General features: G+C 40.5%; 1 protein-coding gene across 1 annotated transcript in view; it reads right to left on the bottom strand.

The window, feature by feature from the left end:
• Positions 1–19,611, bottom strand: part of slc6a9 (solute carrier family 6 member 9) — a 76,691-nt gene extending 57,080 nt beyond the window's left edge. The window contains exons 1-2 of the mRNA XM_078264747.1: positions 19,504–19,611; positions 11,987–12,276 (exon numbers count right to left, since the gene is read on the bottom strand). Coding sequence (XP_078120873.1) covers positions 11,987–12,016 — 30 coding nt within the window. The 5' untranslated portion in view covers positions 12,017–12,276; positions 19,504–19,611. The remainder of the gene's footprint in view (positions 1–11,986; positions 12,277–19,503) is intronic.
• Positions 19,612–20,574: the final 963 nt, after the last annotated feature.

Genomic DNA, 20,574 nt, shown 5'->3' on the forward strand with positions numbered 1-20,574 from the left:
ATAGACATTGATCCGAAACTCCATCACTACATATAACACAAACAACATTTAAAGGGAGAGTTAAAAGAAAACATAAGGCTAGTGAGGCTTCCTTTTCCACTTCCCTTTTAAGCTCCAGCTCTGACAAACCAATATTCTCCCTGATGACCGTAACAAATACGCAGTCATTTGAAGATTAATGCAGCCCAGGTCTCACATTTCCTTACTAGGCTCTTTAACTAGACTTTTAAATCACGCAGGTAATGAAATGTGCTTGCAGCATGATTTTGAGCACATCGAGCTGTAATTAGGAGGCAGGTTGGAGTTTTAGCTGAACAAACAGATGGATGAGGACAGATGAGGTGGCATATTTACTGATGAATGAACATAAATGTATGCATACTGCCCTGTTAGTTTAATACCACTCAGGGTTGGAACTGCTTTTGGGGACGCTGATATCATGTCCTTTTTTATGTCACTTTATTTGAATTGTTAAAGGTTGGCAGAAGTACTAATTTTAGGCTTCAACAGGGTACCAGTGTGTATTTCCATTATCATCACTAACAACCACATGGCAACTGAGCCTTGCTGCCAGAGTTTTTTTTATATATATATATTGCTCTAGTTAGAGGCAAACACATTACAATCAGATAACAGTGTGGGGGATTACTACAGGAGCAAACCATATAAATAGACCACCCAAATCGTGCTGGCATGGCACATGGTGGAATTGCCAAAAATGGTTTTGCCTTGCCGTGCATGGCAAGTCCACAGCTGTCCACAGGACAGTTCGGTAAGGTAAACAGTGTTGTTTACAATGATGATATGTTGGATATCTGCCGGTTAGCACAAAACGCAGGAGGAACCAGTTGATTGCAACTCTTCCTCTATAGCTGCATTTCTTCCTGCTGCTTCACAAATAAAAAGCATTCCACTAATTTGCAGGCAGAAAAGTTTTAATGTGAAGCAGTAGGAAATGTTCAGTTTGTAGTAGCAGTTACAGCTCTGTTACAGCCGTAGGAAAGTGATCAGTAAAAAGTAATTCTTCTAAAATCTCAAACGGAATTGGAAGAAATAAAGGAAAAACAAAGCAGATCTATTATTCATTTCCTGTTGGCACTTGGCCTCAGGTGTCCTATACTGCAATAACAAAAAACTTAGCTTAGGAAACACATTAAGGGCTCCTCTAGTCCAGGGTTTAGGAGCTATGGGGGTATGAAAAAAAAATAATCTAGTCACCTCTCTTAGGTGTTATTTCAAAAGTTGTTTTGGGAGCGGATGCACATAGTGGAATGTGCAGCAAGTAAAATGTACAGAAATATGCACCAGTCAGACATCAAGACAAGTCTGAAAAAGAAAATAATCTCCTTTCGTTTGAATTATTTTGACTTAATCTCTCTCATGTTTTTCTCTCTCTTTTTCAAAGCACTCTTATCTGTGTCGACAAATATATTCAAATATCACTGAATACTTACGAAAGATATATCTCTCCCAGGCCTTTCTTTATGAGTGTAGACAGTTTTGTGATCTAAAAGGCCAATGAAACACAATTAATATTCTCGGGGGAGTTATGAAACTGTATAAACGTACACAATGTTGTTTCAGTTGGAAGTGGCTGACTTTATGTTGCTCTGTGTTTATTTCGTATGCATTTCCTCCCACAGTCCAAAAGGTGATGCTCATAGGTATGAGTGGGACTGGGTCCATCTGGGTTAGACCTGTCAGGAGTGTTTTTTTGTCTTCCATCTAGTACAAAAGTCCCCTGATGTAAAATTCATTTTTGCTTTTAGAATTAAATCAGAAGAAGGCTTTTTGATTTATTTTTGTCTGACTAAAAAATCTAATGCATGTCGTCTGGCAAATAACAGTTTTCAAGATTTGTCCAGACTAGTTCAGACTACATTACTGTAGTCCAACAAAGAAGTAGCATATGCAATTTAAAGTCCAAGTTGAAGTGAGCACACCCTGGCCACATTCTCGCCTGTCTTAAAATCCGATCCGAGAGATCAGATCACAAGTGGACAGCTATAAAATACAGGTGTAAACACACCCAGGACACATTGAGGGCACATTGAGATCTGATCACTCAGACTACATTCTGCAGTGGTCTGAGCCACGTATGACCACATTCTCATAGCAGTGTGTACACACACACGTGTCCTGGGTAATACTGAAGGACCTACTCAACTGTTAGTGGGACTACGTACTCATTCAAAGTATTTCTCATGTCACAAAAACCTCTGAGTGAATTGTGTGTTTTGGATGTTATTATCATACTGTCGGTGATGTGTCGGTGGTTTTGTTCCGGTGCTGCCGGTATATAATAACCTTATTTTTAGTTTCAAAAACATACCCAAATCCACGAATATGTAGGACATTACTACAAACATTTCTGTTCTTACGTCGCAACGTCTGCTGTTGCTATTTAGAAGCGAGCGAGCATGACTGGTAAAAGGATTATTATTATTATTATTATTATTATTATTAATTTAAAAGCTTTTATATGAAGCATCAAAATCAGGAAATGTTGGGTCTTTATCAGCAGTAACACGACTCCTATAACTGAACATTAAAAGCAAAATAAAGCATTATTTTATATATATATATATATATATATATATATATATATATATATTTATTAGGGGTGCACGATTCAGAAAATGTCACGATTCAATATAAATTTTTAGGCTCAAGATTCAATTCAAAATCGATTTTCGATTCAAGAATGGTTCTCGATTAAAAAAACGATTCACAGTATGTAAATGTAGTTACTTTCGAAACAGAAAGTAAAACAGGAAGTCTGGTCGCAGCGCCCATGAGTAGACATCCTTATTTTTAGGTTCATAAAATACATCATGCTGTAGCGCAGAGAAAAGTTACGTCCTTCGGCACACAGACTGTAGGCAGCGCTTTGTCATTAGTCATCGCACGTTTCTAATGTTTGATTTATGTGAGAGGAACACTGAAATTTACCAACCAGCCTATATGTAAACAGAAATGATGTACGTGTTTATTTGCATATGGAGCGGGGAAGTAAGGTTCTAATCACAAGTCACTCAAGACCCATGTGGAGACACATTCTGCATTACACACACACACACACACACACACACGCACACACACACAATCTGACTGCATCATCCTAATCTGTACTTTTACTGTTTATTCATTTATTCAGTTTCTAACTTTGAAAATGCATGAACATGGTGGTGCAGACCACCATGATTAAGGGAAGATATTGGAGAGCATTGTGCAACCTTTACATTTTGAAGTTGTAACCATCAAGGACATGTCCTTAACATTTGCTTACAAAAAAGAAGCTTCAGTGAATAATAATGCAGTTTTGTGCCTGACATTACTTTTACTCAGGCCATCCATATCACAAATACAAACACATCACGGGGGTATATGGAGCTTGTTGTAATTGTGTGCCCTTGGTGATTTGGGCTTTAACTAACAAAGTAAATCAAAATGTAAACTCTTGAATCTGCCTGCCTCACTGCATGACTTCGTATGCTTTAATAACCATGGACCAACCTGCTTTTACACTGAAAGGCTAATCTCAGAGGGAGCCACGTCTGGGCTTATTACATCTTACTCGATATATATATCCGTCCCTTACAGCAATTAGGTTAATATCTCTTCACCTCTCGTTAGCTCAGCATGCCTGTGATGGGAAGCCTGACTATGAAAGGGGCCTTAAACTAAAGCAAGCATTGATAGGCCTGCCATCCTCTTCCCTCCTGAGCAGTTCACGTGAGATTGGCGGGCAGAACAGTCGAGAGAAGACAAGAGAAGAGAAGTGAAGTGACGACAGGATGAAATAAATGAAGGGACAGGCAGCGAGAACAGAGCTTCACAGAGTTGAGGTTCACAATAGGACAAGCACCACAGGAGCCATACAGCAGAAGAAACACAAAAAGCTCAGTTTTGCAACAGCAGGTCGGCTTTGTCCGATGCAACAAAAGGACAAACTGTGTTGAGGCGCTGTTGGAGGAAAAAAAAAAATCAACCTTTCTTGTTCGGTCCAAAACAGCCAGCTCTTTAATTTGAAGCAAGGGGAAAGAAAGTGTGTGTGAGAGGGAAAATGGGGTAAAAACATCAGTTGCAGAGTGAAGAAAAAGAGAAAAGACCAGAGAGATAAAGAGATTGAAATACAGTCATGGTTTTATTTCAGTTAGCCTAATAGCTGGTTTGATTTGCATTGAGAGATGATTTTATGGAAACTACCCCATGCCAATCTCTAGGTATGGTGAAGGGTATGTGATGATGTGGGGCTATTTTAATTCCAAAGGCCAAGGGAACTTTTTATCAGGATGCATAGTATCCTGGATCCATGAAATAACTGGCCTTTAAAAATAAAACTTCATTCATTTATTTACGCTACATTATTCATTCACAAAGAAAATTGGTGTCCTTAAACATTGGATTTTTCCTCATTTTTTAGTTAAGGCATTAAGATCAATTTGCAAAAGATGATTTTGTTATTCCTCTTTTTAGTCAACTTTAGCATGGGTGTCCTAATTTTTTCACATGACTGTAAATGAGTGATGTTTGTCTGGCGGTCCGGCTGACCTGAGCTGAATACGACCTAACCTGGCCACTCTGGACACCCCGGGGAGAAAGACAAATGACAGAGAGGATGACGAGAGAGTAAAGAAGAGGGAACAGAGAGACATTTCGAACGCTTGGTTTAACCTGAAGTTTCCATGATAATTTCTCTACCCATCCCTCACTGCTTTGGCTGGGAGGGCCCCAGCTGTTCGGGCTGTATAAATAGCGTGAGGCTTTGGCTCCAACCCCCAGGGGTGAGCGGGGCTCATTGGAGAGAAGGCATGGGAACAAATCGGGCCGGAAAAAGCACACAACATACACTTTTTGACAAACATATGGGACCATTGCTGGGGATGAAAGCGGGGGGGGGGGGACATGTGACTAAAGTTGGCCTCACGTGGCAGAAGTCACTGTCGCGCTTGACATGTGACAAGAGAGGAAGAGCGAAAGGCAGAGACAGAAAGAGATATGAAATTCCTCATTCATACATAATATGGCATTGCTTCGTGTACATCAGTAGATCCTCTTTGAGGTGAAGGAAGAAAGCAACAGCAAAAGTCTAAAGACATCCTTCATAGCAGCATTACAAAATGTGCTTATCAGTCTTATTTATGCACTTAGATGCAATGACTTACACACTGTCAGTTTGACAGAAAATGAAATTAAAATCAGAATTCCCATCGTTGACATTGGAAACAGCAGCTTCTTTAAAACTCCTCTTTGAATGTCTTTAAAAAATGTCTTTAAATAATGTCTAAAAAATGTGAACGTCTATATTTCCATGACAATTGGGCAAACTCCGTCTGCTGATAAACACCATGTGATATAATCCAGAGCGGCAACCAAATGGACCATGAGGTGAGATTTCCTTTGTTCTTCTGTCAAAAAATGAATTATCAAGACAGACACCATGGGCGCAAAATTCAGACAATCACGTCACCATTCGATATCGATTTTTAGACGATTACGCAGTATGTAAATGTAGTTACTTTTCCCATGTGATTGCCGTAGACATACAATAAAAAAAACTAATGGGCACCATGGTGGATAAGTTTATCTTATCTCATCTTATGACGGCTGACTTTCTCCCTTCTGGTTAGATAGGGAGTGGGATGTTTATACGCACATTTTTAAAGGTTCACTGATTTCAGCTTCTCAAATGTGCATTTGCTGCTTTTCTTAGTCTATGATAATACGTAAACTGTATATATTTGGGTTTTGGACTGTTGGTGAGACAAAACAAGCCATTTAAATAGGTAAAGATGGCCTTTGGGAAATTGTGATGCACATCTTACACCATTTTCTGACAAATGATTAATCCATTTCATCGAAAATTATATATTTGTTGCTAGAATAAATCTATGTATATGTGCCGCCAGTGGTGTCATACATTTCCAATGTAGGCTTGGTTTTCATTACGCATAAAGAAAATAATCATTTCAAATTGATAAAGCACCTTTACTTAAAGAAAGACTGTGACTGAGCCAATAATATATAAAGCAGTTCATCTCGTACCTTCTCCTGGCCAGCGTAATTTTAAAGCTGCACCAATTAATAGTTTTAGATTAACAATGGATGAAATGATCACCCCACTCAGCTCTACGGAGCACTTCAGCATCTTTTAGCTTCCTATCGTTTTGATTTTACGGCCCATAAACGTCAATGTTTTTGTTTTCACGACCAGCTGGTGAACATTGCGTAGCATTTCGCAGCTATTGGGCCGGATAAGTGGAAACTGAACTTATATTTGACTTACATACAGAAATACGAGTCCAAATAATTGCTAATGGTGCTCTGTGTCTAGTAGATAAATGAATAGGAAATTGTTTGCTAACACTATCACAACTATGTTAATGTGTTTGTAGTTAGTTCCCCTGCCCCCAAAAATCAATTAATGCAGCTTTAAAGTTGTGTTTTCATTTTGTCCCTTAAAGTGTGAGGGCACAAAGCAAGAAATCCAATTACCAACCACTTTTTCAACGTACATTAATGCCAAGTGATTATAGGATGAAAATCCAGCAAATTGCTTTACCTAAACATCAACAGTAAGATAGCAGAGCATCTAGTGAAAATGAAATTAAATTCATGATATAAATGTATCTGGGACGTTGTAGAGGGGTAACTGTAGTGCGGGAGAGCATCCCCTCAGTGCTGTACATGTTCAGAAATCATGCTGTGAAGAAAAGCAGTCAACATCAAAAAGTTGATTATTTCATCACTGCGGCAGCCGGTGCGATTGCTCTTCTTCCTCGATGACATTATTTTCCAAATAGCAGCTGCTGTTCTCCCGCAGCGCTGCACCTGGATCTGTGACAGCCCAGTCATGTTTGACCAGAATCAACTTGAAACTTTAACATTTAACATGAACCCAGCAATGCTACAGATTCATTGTCTGAAAGGAGCTAAAGAGGGGAAGAAACAGAGAGGAGGAAAAGTGATAAATAACACAGGGGAGGTGTGTAACCAAGCAGGAGAGGGCTGTCCGGCCCTGAGAAAAGCAGACCCCCGCTTATAGCTGCCATTCAACACTCACATACACACACAGAGCCAGGGAGCAGGTTGGGTTCAAGCTCAACAAATTACCTAAATATACTTCTGAAAAGGCTTTTGGAAATAGTTCAATGGGAAACCGTTGATAAAATGATAATAATACTAAAAGAAACCAGGGGAGATTTAAGAGCTCCGTTGTGTGGACGCAATGTCAGAGCCCTGTCCATAATTTCACTGACTTCAGAGGACGAGAGAGGAAGAGTGTGTGAACCCTTTTTCGAACTTGCCTGTTTTTTTTTGTGGAGTCAGAGGGAGGGAGACCCATTAATCCAGAAACAGAAGGGGAGAGGAAGAAAATCAGAAAAACGAAATTTTCAGCCTGAGTGGTTTTTCCAAATGAAATCTAAAAGGTCCGAAACACAATGGAGCCCTTTTTGTCTCTCTTTGCTATGTGTGTGTGTGTGTGTGTACATGCGTACACGGGGTGGTTGGTTGGTGGTGGGTTACCTTTTAAAGAGTGCCCAGCAGTGGACGTGTTTGGCATTTGTGGCCCTTGTCCCTCAATTGTACGTTCGCCACAGTTGCTGCTGTTAAGCTGACATTGGGCGCTGCCTGTGCCCCGTACGGACACTTGAAAAATGTTCTTCTCATTCAGCTGGTGAGTCGCGGGGTGAAATCAGAAACAAAAATCATGTCTGACTCTTCTCCCCACACCTCCCTCCTCCCTCCCTCTCTCTCTCTCTCTCTCTCTCTCTCTCTCTCTCTCTCTACATCTGTTTGTTGGCCCCGCACCCCAGAGGCAGTCAACACGGTTGCTGAGCACTGCTGTTAACCAAACTGGCTGACTGGCAACTCAATATGTTTCTTACATAAGGACGGGGAGAGGGAGATAAACTGTCTAGTTTCACCTGTAATAAGTGTACTTGTGTTATCTGGAGCACATGGTTAGCACTTTGCAAACAATACACAGCTCCAGAAGTCATCAGCATTGACATTCATTTTGCAACATTCACATACCTGCACATGGACCACGACTACAAACAAATCACGATAACAGGGAAATGCAATTTAAAAAAAAAAACAAACAATGGGGCTCAACACAATTGGCCCCAGGGCCACAGTATGGGCTTCACAGTTTTGTCACAGCTTCGGAGCAAAAGTCACAGCCCTGAGTTACCAAACATGTTGTGCATTTATTTTATTATTATTTCATAAAATGTGGAGTGTGTATATGCGTTTACTTATCTGCGAGTGTCTAAAATCCAAAATATGTTATGTGAATGTGCTAATGTACTGTAATAATGTGTGGACCTAATGTATAAGTGTGTCGTCCGTTATGTTTTAATGTGTGTGTGCGTTTGTGAAAATGTGTGTATTGACCTCGGGGAGGTTGTGGCTGTGGGTTCCACTATTTCTTTCCATTTAGTTTCCACTTCACAGCCTACAGAACACATTAGCCACACAACCCCTGAGAAATGACTGACACACACACACACACACACACACACACACACACACACACACACACACACACACACACACACACACACACACACACACACACACACCCCTTTTACAACTTTCATTAGATGAGATCTGCAATAGTAAAAGACTCGAATTGGAATCTGGGCCCAAACAAACAGTTTTTGATGACAACTAGAACTAATAAGCAGAAGTAGAATTAAATTGTGGAATTGTGAAAATTCATACATATCCTGTCATATTGTTGTTTAAAAAAGGTGTTAATGTTGTGTTTAGAATATCAGGGTTCAAGAGGTTTAAGTGTAATTTCACTGCTGACAGATCTGGTGTCCAATATGAGAATTTGTAATTATCATCCACCACTCCAAACATCTTACAAAGTGTGGATGAAAAGTCACAGGCGGACTTTAAAAGCCTTGCCATTGTTAATCTTTGATCAGAGTCTTACGTGACCTCTTCCTCCATTTGGCCTTCATGGTGACGGAGGGGCAGCAGTGGTCTGCACAGCCAGACATACTGTATGAATACAGCACTCAGCAGACAAATAAGCAAAACCTCAGTCCAACTCCTCCTCCTTCCTCCTCTCACATCCCTATATAGACACCCAAACAGTCAACGTTTTAAAGACGAGTCGAAAAGAAGTAACTAAGGAGTAAAAAAAAAAAAAGAGACAGCTATCCGTAAATGAAAAGCTGGTCACAGCCAAGGCCCCATCTGCTCATCCGTGGCTTCCAGGGTGGCCAAAGACAACGCAGGAAGTTTGAGGAGAGGGGGCTCCCTTTGAACGCTGTGAACAGGCAGGAGAATTAAGTTTGGACAGAAAGAGTCCCGGCAGAAGGCTACCAGCCGAGCCAAGCGGTAGCAGGAAGCGAGCGCCTTGTGTGTCACGAGATTTACGGTGACGGGTCCATCCACCAACCATCTGGGCCAGCATAAATACATTTCACCAGACTGCAAAGAAAGGGCAGGGACTTAGAAAAACAAGTTGTACTATGTAGAGAAAACACAATAGTAAAAGGGCAGGGTTTTCCCTGGGTTTCAAGCGTGCTCAAGTGCAAATAATGTCATACGCTCATTTGCATATTAGCGGCGTCTTCACGCAATTAAAGCTTAGTGGTTGTCGGATGCAGCGAGGGAGAGATCACTAAAGCAAAGCATGGAGGAGCAGCTTGTCACGAAAAAATGAGAATAGCTGGTCCACCTTAAAGGTCAGCCCAATAAAGGAGGAATAAAAGATGTTAATAAATTCATCAAATCTTGTTATGAATGTGAACAGAAAGATGAGGAGGAAGACAGAAACGAGCTCAAAGAAAGGGAGGAACGGAATAATAATTGAAGTGACAGTTGGTGATGGGAGAGCACTGTCTTAAGAATCTTCTGTCTGTAACCCTCCTAACACACACACACACACACACACACACACACACACACACACACACACACACACACACACACAATGTCTCTAAGCCACCACTGACATCACTGTCTACTGCTGCTGGGGACAACGGTCCCAGTCATTATAAGTGACCAATCACAAGAGGCAAGCTGCGTCTAAGTGTGCATGACCACTTTTCAGTTGTCACTGCTGGAGTTGTACGATCTTCCCGCAGCTCTTCGGCATCTTCGGCCACGGAACAAAACTCTCAGATTTCGAGAGCAAACAAAGGCTTTACCTACTGCTGTGATTCCGTGAGCCCAATTAAGCATCATCATCACAAACAAGCGATCATTTTTGTTAGGGATAATAGAACACTAAGACAAAAGTGGGACTGACGTGCTTATTTACGTCCCAATAATAAAAAGGCACAGCTCTGAAGTGGAATGCATTACTTTCTATCTTTTCTAAGTAGCTTTCAAACATTTGAGTCAATAACATCCACTTAAAAATTGACTGATGGCACATATTTGGCTTTTAACTGAAGGATTCAACTTTACAAAAATCCTCTAGCACTTTTTTTCTACAAATATGTACACTTTGTATTTGGGAAGAGGCTGTGCTGTCATATGCAAAACATATCATCTAATCACATAGTAACGCTCAGAGATATTTTTGTACTTGATTCATTCACTCATTGTTGGCCTATATGCCCCTTGTGGTTGTGAGGAGTGATGGCAGTCTTTACAGATGACACATTGAACCATGATAGTTCAGTTACACTTTCCTCAGAGACACCTCTGAGTGTGTGAGGGGCAGTAAAAAAGGCGCATAACTTGATAATGACTACAGAGTAAAACAACAGGGACATATCCACAACAAATCTCCTCCATGGGGTAAACAATTCAAATCCTCCTTGTGACTATCATTTAATTGCATTTGTTTCAGGTAGATAGGCATTACTAAACTTGTTTGCAACTCTCCAGCAGTGCATAACAATGCAAACGATTGATTGGCAATCTGTCACTGAGTTACAAACGCAGACAAACCCACACAAAAAAGTTCTGGGAACAAAAATGTAATCTTCATCCTCCATCCACACTCAAATGTCGCAGGAGCAACTTATAACGACGTCCTCTTAAGTTCAGACGGTGAGTGTGCATTTTAACGTGGCTATGCATCTCAAAAGGACACAGCAGTTTATAAAAATGTCAGCGGGGAGGAAAGCGGCGCTTCAAATGAGCGAGAATGTCACAAGAGAGTTGGAGCTCTGAGTTTGTGTTTATCGCCGTCTCAAGACTGACTGAAGAACTTGGACTGAAGGGAAAGAGAGAGAGAGTGAGAGAAAAGTGAGCTGACTGCCAATGATGCCAAACCTCTATTTAAAGCTTCACCAACAGCACAGGCCTGACACTGACACATTTACCTCTTGGCCTCATCTCTTACCAGCACCCAGAGAACACCGAAAAAACATGTTCATGGTTTGCTAGAGTTGCAAAGATCCGATAAACTGGGTACTGTAAATGCAGAGCTGAGGGATTAAAGGGAAGGCTGCAAGTTAAGACAGATTTAGGAGACTTTATGGACAGTGTTTGGTTGATGGTGAGTGCTTAGCGCCATGGTGAACAGCAGGTGATGACAGCTCCGCCTGCTGCACACAAACACCAGCACAACAATCACTCCGAAGGAAAACGCAGGCTTATCATTCAGTGCAAACGTATGGATCTTCGTTATTTCAAAGATTAAATAGTTGGGTGATTTGGTGCGCATGAAAAATTGTTCCCAGGTTAAGAAGGGCATCTTAAAGACAAGAGTAAATCAGAAAAGTTAGAGCACAACCCTCCAAAAACATAAAAAATAAGAAAATGAAAGCCTGTTGGAGTCCTGTGAGTGACCATAAAGTACACTGAAACTAAACCACCTGGTCTCTTGTGTTTAAATTGGGGAAAAGGGGAGGCAGAGAGTGACTCAACTGGTGCTCCAGCAGCTGCATCCCACCAGTGAACTGCATCCATGTACGACATATCTTTGTGTTTAGATCTGTGTTACTGCTTTTAAAAGCGTGTGTGGGTATGTGTGTGTTCACTGAACAAAAGTTAAACTTACCAGGATCCCGGACAACTGCTTCTCTTCCATCCTTCAGGACCTTGTCGGCAAAGATCCCCTGCCTCTCTGCTGCCGTCTCTCTACCTCTGCCGCCTCTCTCTCTCTCTCTCTCTCTCTCTCTGTGGGATGGACTCGTCTTCCTCTCGCTATCAGAGTTTGAAGTTTTCTGAGGTGGCGTTCGCTTGAGTGTCTCAGTCCCCCTCGTGCCTCTTCTGCGCTGTTTGTGAGTGTAGCTGGAGTGGCGTCGCTGCTTTGTGTTAATTCTGCCCTAATCCAGAAACTTTTCTATGCTGTGAAAAGAACATGTGACAGGCAGAGAGGGGTGGAGGGACGGGAGGAGTGGGGAAGGGGGAGGCAAGGCAACACTTTTTAGTTACTTGTCCCCTTGGCCATGTGCAAAACAGTTCCTCCCTCTTTGTACATGACCTGATTCAAGGTAAAAATTAAAACACAAATCAACAGTTTGCACTCTGAGTTCTACATCCCAAGAGGTTATTAAGAGGTGGAAAAATAAACTTCTGAGAAATCTGCAAGAAAGGATGCAGAGAAAGAACTAAGAAAGCATGTAGTAACAGATTTGCATTTTGTAGCAAAGCAGCTGCCATAACAAAGTGCCCTTTTGTGTAAAGAGATTAACTGTTAGGGTAACGTTTAGACTGCTCACTGACTACTGCTGTATGGCAGCCAAATTGGAAAAGAATACTCAAAAACAGCCTGGATATAGAAAAAAAGTGGCAGAAAATACTTGGGTTGAGTAAAATGTATCTGAAATGTTCATGATGGAAAGTTACTTCAAATATTCATATGTGATGTTTCTAAAAATAACTTATGTGATTATTATTAGATAATATAAGAATGCATGCATTATTTTGTTCTTTAAATATTGCGTCTCTGCAATGACATTTAGTTAAAAATAATCAGTGGAGGCTGGTCTTGAGAACTTTAGAAAGTGCTGTGTAAAACCTAGGGCTTTAACTAATGATTGTCATTATTACTGATTAATCTGCAGATTATTCATTCAGTGAATCGATTTGTCAAAACAACTATTTCCCAGAGCCAAAGGTGACATCTTTGCATTGCTTGTTTTGTCCATCCAAAAGTCCAAAACCCAAACTTATTAAATTGAAGGTGATATAAACCGCAGAAAAGCAACAAACCCTCACATCGAAAAAAACTGGAACTAAAAAATGTTTGGCGATTTGATATTTTATTTTTATTTGAAAAAATGACGATAAACGACATTTTGATAAACGATTAATCGATTATCAAAATAGTTGCCGATTCATTTTCTGTCGATTGAATTCTTTCAGATTTATAAAAACTTTTAAAATCATCTGATTACATAACTTCTTTGACGCCGATCGTTCTTAGTTAACTTGAGTTGTCATGTGGAGACTGGAGTGTGTATGTCAAATACTGTAACTCCGCAGCATGTCTCCCTTCATCTGACTTTACCACTGTCTGAGATAAAGAAATGCCTAGACAGTGTACTAAAAGCATCCCAGCAAAAGAAGAGAAAGTGGCCAAATATAGCTACCATTCAGTGTTACAAACATACAAACGCTCATGTACAGGAGCCTACAGGGACTCAAAAATACCCCGGGACATCCATCATACACAGCACACTGCACACTAATGAAAAGATGATAAGAAACAAAACTAGGTTAAAAACTGAACCTTACCATCCAAGCTATGATGTTTGAAGAAATCAGAAAGGGCAACCAGCTCAGTAATAAGAAACTACAGCACTCAGACTCTATCCCACTGGTTGACTTGTGTATGTACACAAGGCAAGAGTTGAGCCAAGCCTATTGGACCATCCCAGGAGGAGGGGCATAAGAGGTTACACAAAACTCACTCTGAGACCTGACATGTCTGTTAGCTCTTATGAATAGGGCTGGTTATCGTTCAAACATTTTCGATACCGGTACCGATACTAATACCGTGACTTCGATACAGGTTCCTAAACGATTTTTCCGATGCCAATTTTATAAAACAAAAATAAATTACAACATTACACATTCCGGCACAAATCTTTTTATCTATTTTTCAGCTCCTACTAAGTGAGCCCGTCTCTGTGTAACAGGTTTTTCCTGCGTGTCTCTGCGACGTGTAACGTTAGACAGCCAATCATTAGATCTTGGTTGGAAGCATGCCGCGTGCTTATTGGCTCACCAAGGCTGATGATATCTACTCCTTAGGTATTGAAATTGGGTACTGAATAACAAGTATTTTTCGATACATTATACTTTACAGGCAATTCGGTCGGTGCCTAAAAAGTATTGAATTCGGTACCTAGCCCTAGTTATGAGGGATGTTCCAGGGCAAACAATTAGCTTCCAAGCCAGGGTGCTACAGTAAGGCCTGTGACACACCAACCCGACAGCCAACCATCAGGAGGAAAGGCAGTCGGACTGATCAGTATCCCCGAGTTGGTCCAAAAACTGCCTCGGAACACACCGAAGCAACGCCGACTTGAGCGTAGGTTCTACGCGTGCGCGAGACATAATACGTCTCTATAACAGCAGAGGGCTCTAATCTGTATTGTCGCCCAAAAACTGAAAACCGGCAGCTGATTGGACGAACGAGTCACGTGGGTCTGGCTGCTCCCGGATTTTATAACCAAGCATAATGGCGGCTCATTTAGAATACAATCTCATATTTTACGAAGATAGTTCACCGAAACGTGTTTCTGAAAACATTTTAAGCGAGAAATAGGCCGTGCAGTTGCTGAATCTGTCTTCATTTCAGATCGACAAAGGTCAGTTTGAAAGATTTTCAAGTTTCAAAGTTTGTCACGCTAACATAAGTGCACTGATTCGCTAGTCAAGGGCTAGCACTCCACCAATCAGATTAGTCATTGAGTCCGACTGCCCGCCCTCCGACCCAGCAAGTCAGGTCGGCCAAAATGAAGGCCGACGGCCCCTCCGACGGACGACGGCACGGAACACACCGAACAGACTCGAGTCACTGACCTCACCAGACTGTCCAACGGCCGATTATCGGGTTGGTGTGTTAGGGCCCTAACAGTTACCAGGTTAACATTGGCAACCATTTTGAGAAATGGTCAACCAATTCATGGCCTTTGCATGCCATCATTGGCAACTACCTTTTTTTATTTAATTTTTTTATATATATATATATCTTTATTTCAAGGACAAATGCTATTGTTTGTACAGAGATTGTATCTTTTACATTTTCAATCCCTCCCCAACCAACCCAGAACAGTCTGCCTTACATAATATTCATTAATAGTAATAGTACAAAATATGATGATGATGATAATAATAATAATAATAATAATAATAATAATAATAATAATACAATATTAAAATTAAATAAGATTTTTAAAAAAATGTATTAATTAATAAAAATTAAAAAAATAAAATATTAAAAAGAGAGAGAAAAACAGTTGGACACCACAATCAAAAGTGTAACAATGATACAACAATGAACACAAACACCTGGAGCACTTGTGCCCAAGCATCAAAAGACCACGAGGTTTGTCATACAGAGAGGTGTGTGTAAAGGTACCAATGTAAATCCCACTACTCCCCAGGAAGTACATTTATAGCAGAGAAATAGGATAATAAGGGTTGCCAGACATATGAAAATGTATGGGAGCGTCTAATTGAATATTTAATCTTTTCCAAATGTAGGTATCACATCCTGAAGCCAATGCGATGCTTTAGGTGGGTTTGCAGATTTCCATTGTAATAAAACCCGTCTGCGAGCCAATAAGGATGCAAAAGCAATAATGTTTAGTTGCCTTCGAGTCAGATTCGATTCATCAGCTGGAGCACCAAATATAACAAATTCAGCACTTGGCTTCGTTGTACGTTACATACATGAGAGAGTGTATCAAATATAGTTGACCAGTAAACAGTAAGTGTAGGACACGTCCAAAACATGTGAGTCAGATCAGCTTCTCCAGTATGACATCTTATACAGGTCTTATCAAAAGTAGGAATAAAAGAGGCAATCCTTGTTCTGCTTAGGTGCACACGGTGCAAAACCTTAAACTGTATAAGACTCAATCGGGCACAAGAGATACTACCATTCACTCTATGGAGGGCATTGCTCCAGAACTCCTCTGAGAATACTGTTCCAAGCGCAACTACCTTTTAACGTATAAACTAGAATTACTGCCTTGCGTCTGTATGCCTATGGAGAAACTCAAATATCACAATAGGTTTCACCAAATATCTCAATATCAATATTGCGACGCTATAGGGTTGACTATTAGTGCTTTCACAAAATATTTTCACAATGAGATCTAAAATACAGATGTAACACCAGCCTCCTGTACTCTTCACAATTATAAAAGCTGTTGTTGGTGTTCACTCTTCGTCAACACTGTAGCAGTGTGGGGTCCCTTGGCTACCGGTTTCACATGGTGCATAACACAGTGGGTTCAAGACAAAATAGCATCCGTTATTGCTATTAACAATGCATCATATTGTTGGACTTGCAAAGCAGCTGTGTCTATTATCAGTAATGTCAATATGCAGCGGTATGATTGGGACTCCACAAGCTCTGTTTTGTTATGATAGACGGCCTCTTTTTTACACTGTGCACAGAAAGGTAAATATGATTTAGAAATTGTGACAGCACTCAAAGCTGCACTAACTATGCTTCAGCACCCAGTAAATAGAGCCAATAAACTATGTCTCACTTTGGACTGCTGAAAAATAAGAATTCTTACAATAAGGCAATGGCATTGGGAATGATAAGATATGGGATTTTAAAATGAATTGCACAAATCAGGATTTGTTTTTAATAATGGCATTCAAATGACATTGACTTTAGTTGCAGACCATTGGAAAGGGAGGCGAGTGCTGCAAAAACACATCATCTATAGCCGCAAATCTACCAGAACAAAAAAAGTCAAACAATGTGGACTATTTCTAAACCCCCTGGCAAAAAAACTGAGTTAAAAGGTACCATATTGTAAAAAGGTGCTTTCAAGTAAAACTAGTCAGCATGAGTAAGAAATTTGCATATAACAGTGCTATTATTACCCTCTTGCATGCAAACTCATCACGCCTACAGGTTGTTTGACAAGTGTGACAACATGTTTTAAAAAGCATGCAGACTAAGCATGGCCACTATTCACACGGGAACTATTCACATGGGGCTTTTGGCTTGCAAGTAGAGCTGGGTGATAATATAGATCATCAAAACAATATAAAAACGTCTTTCTTATCATTTTCTATATCGTTTTATCACGATGTCGAAAAGCCAGCGGTCAAACTGCATTTTGCAACCCGATGTCATCCTGAGGTGAACAATCATGTAACATTACTGCCTCTATCGCTGCAACAAAAAAGTTGCAAGTTATGTCATTCTAATGAAACTATCGCAGTGTTTCCAACATAATTACTTAGAAAACATTTTGCCTAGTTAGTATCAGATGTGCAGCCTTCCTGAATCGTACAAAATAGAGATTTCTCGTGAGTGAAACTAGTCAGTATGAGTAAGAACATTGCATAACACAGTGCTATTATTCCTGCAGCCTTGCATGCAAATTTAAGAACAAACTTGTAAACATGACAAAAACATCCAACCAAGTTACACTCCACTTGTTTAAAGTAGCATTGCAAACTAAGCCTAACTATGCTTTGGGGCCCCCTAGTGGTCGCAGCATATAGCTCCATCCTGTTGTCTCTTACTCTCCCCACAGTGGGGTTAAACAGAAAGTTGTCATGCATAACCTACTGTAGCATCACTATGTGAAGATGTGTGATCAAAGAACCTGTCCATTAAGCACAGAGATCTCTGACACTACAATTAACTTGGTTGTATTACTGCAGTTATGCATACAGTATGACTTCTTCCTCTCCTCATTTTCGCAACTCCGTAAACATATCTCTAAACCTCCTATTCTGCATATTCTCTTGTTTCCCTAGTCACACAGTATCTGAATTCCACCAGTCCATACTTGGCTTCACAGAAATAACAATGAAATATCTCAGAGCCTACTGTCAAAACTGTCTGATGCATCCCATGGGAAAGTTCCAGCGTAATAAATATTGCAAATATGCTACAGTGCATATGCAACAGATTCCTCACCACTTTAACTGTCAGACTGAATGATGCACTTTGTACACAAACTGTATTGAAACCTACTTTGTTACTTTATACACTTATTGACTTGTTTTTTTCTTACTCTTATTTATACCTTAAATTTGTGAGCAAGCGTAACTGAACAATTTCCCTGAGCGGATCAATGAAGTGTTCTGATTCGACAGACTATAATTGAAACTGTGCGCTTCACAGGAGTGTCATTTGCCCATCAATAAGAGAAATTCTATATTTCTAAAATGTGACATGCACATAATAAAAGCTCGCAATCTGTGGCGAGTTGTTTTATTCAAAGTGTCATTTTTAATTGGAAGAATGTTAAATGTTACGGCCTGGCAACAGATGCTGATACTTAACTCACAGGCATTTCAACACGTGCAAAATTTTGTGTTACCTACAGATTACGTAAGCATAAGGAAAGCAAACAGACAATTCTAAGGCTGGATGAAAGAAAGATCCTCCTGTGTGTGTTGGTGTGTCGGGGGCTAGGGTTACTGCCGTTCATGCATGCACAACTTCTGTTGACATACCCTAGTTTTACCATTCAGTCCAGCAACCAGTTTGGCTTTGTCACAGGAATACAAATTAAACACATAGAACAAATATTATTAGCATCATCGATTATTCTGCCAATTGTTTTCTTGATTGTTTGATCTATTTAAAAAAAAAAAAAGTAAATAGTGTATTTCACAATTTTCCAAAACTCATAAAAATATAATTATTGGTATTATTAGAATGATTGTCAATACAATGTTGTAATGTATCCTATAATATTAGCATGTATAATGTCTTGTAGGTTAGTCACCAGCACTATAGTAAGCTATTTTAGGAATACTACAAAAGATGATTTGTGATGAATTGTCCATTGGCAAACTATGCTCTACTGATAAGCTACATAATCGCCTATCACATCAATGAAAGTCAACTACTACAGGAAGTGTTCAAAGCAGAACATTTCAACGCGGAAATGCCTCCTCTCATCTCAACCCCATAGACAGTTGCTCAACCCCCCCCCCACCTCGCTCTGCTTCATAACAAGAAGAGTGTGTGGGGGGGGGGGTCCAACCGGTGCCACGTGTTTCACCCCGCTAAGATAAAATAACCGTTTTACAACAGCTCTGCATCACAGTATGAACCACTCTGCCTGCTGAAACCACCTTCATGATAACTGAACGTCCACTTCAAGGACACGTGTTGAATGTTACTAACAGCTAGATAATCATTCGGTCTCAACAGCCTCAACATGAAACATAAGCTTGCTCCTTTAGGAGGGTAGGGTATGGTTATATATATATATATATATATATATATATATATATATATATATATATATATATATATAAAACATATATATATATATAAAACACACACACACACACACACACACACAACACAACAAACTATCTTCTTCTTATGAGGAGGCGTTGTCTTACCGTGGAGGCGAGCTCTCATCTGTTGCCTTGAATGTTCTTTACATGGGCTCTGATGTTTTCTGCCAATATGGGGTTATTGGCTGTTGCATCACCTTGGTCTTCCGTTTCTCTTCGGTCACAGTCAGCCCAACAACTTCTCGTTAAGCCCCTCCTTTCTCAACTTCCAAAATAGGTGGCAGTTGATGGCTCCCTGTGTAGCGACACACAACCTGTCAGAGACACTTGAAGGTTGATGTATGCTATCAATTTGTCTACATGCACCCAACTGGGTTATATGCTATTAAGATGCGCTCAATTATTGCCTAATTAGGCTGTATGTAAAATCAAATAAGTAGGCTATCAATCCTGAGTCATTCCACATTTTTAAATAAAATCCTTTATATGACGATTAAAACCGAACTTGAGTGCCATAGATAGAGTAACATATATGGGAGTGATCAAACCAAAGTGACGCTCCTTCACGACATAATGCATGTGAAGCTACACGTGTTCAGTGGAGGAATGAATGCATGTGTTGCTTATTCTTTTGTTACAAGAGCATGCTGCAACGATTCCTCACACAGAAACCCGTCTGATGTTGGCTTTGTGGTGTGTTTGCAGGCAGTTTGCCAGCAGTGCAATTAGATGTGATTGCATCCGATATGCTGTGGGCTACAGTGTCATTTGATGATAACGCGAATTCTCTAGCAGCCCCAGTGAAGGTAAGAGGTAGGGCTACTGAGTCAATGCGATGCTCCAGACAGGTGTGGTAGCCTCGGCTATGTATGCCACTGGTGACAGACGGAGGCTTCGGGGGCGTCCACATATAATACAATAGAGAATGTGTTGTGAATGACAGATGCAGCCGAGGAATGGATGATGACACTTCGTAGGTTTTGACATGCAGATGCAAGCTTTACCTTGTTTGTTTTTTTTTGGACCGATCAGGTTGTAGGGCTGCTGGGAAGGCGGCGGAGGAGGAGGAGACACGCATGCAGGCGCGGGGATGGTCAGAAGCTGGGGTGAGAGGAGAGGAGGGAGGTGAAGGGTTTTCAAATATTTGGGGTGATGGTCAAAAATGTTTGCACAGCT

This window comes from Sander vitreus, chromosome 12 (assembly GCF_031162955.1).
Source record: "Sander vitreus isolate 19-12246 chromosome 12, sanVit1, whole genome shotgun sequence".
NCBI classification, from domain to species: domain Eukaryota; kingdom Metazoa; phylum Chordata; class Actinopteri; order Perciformes; family Percidae; genus Sander; species Sander vitreus.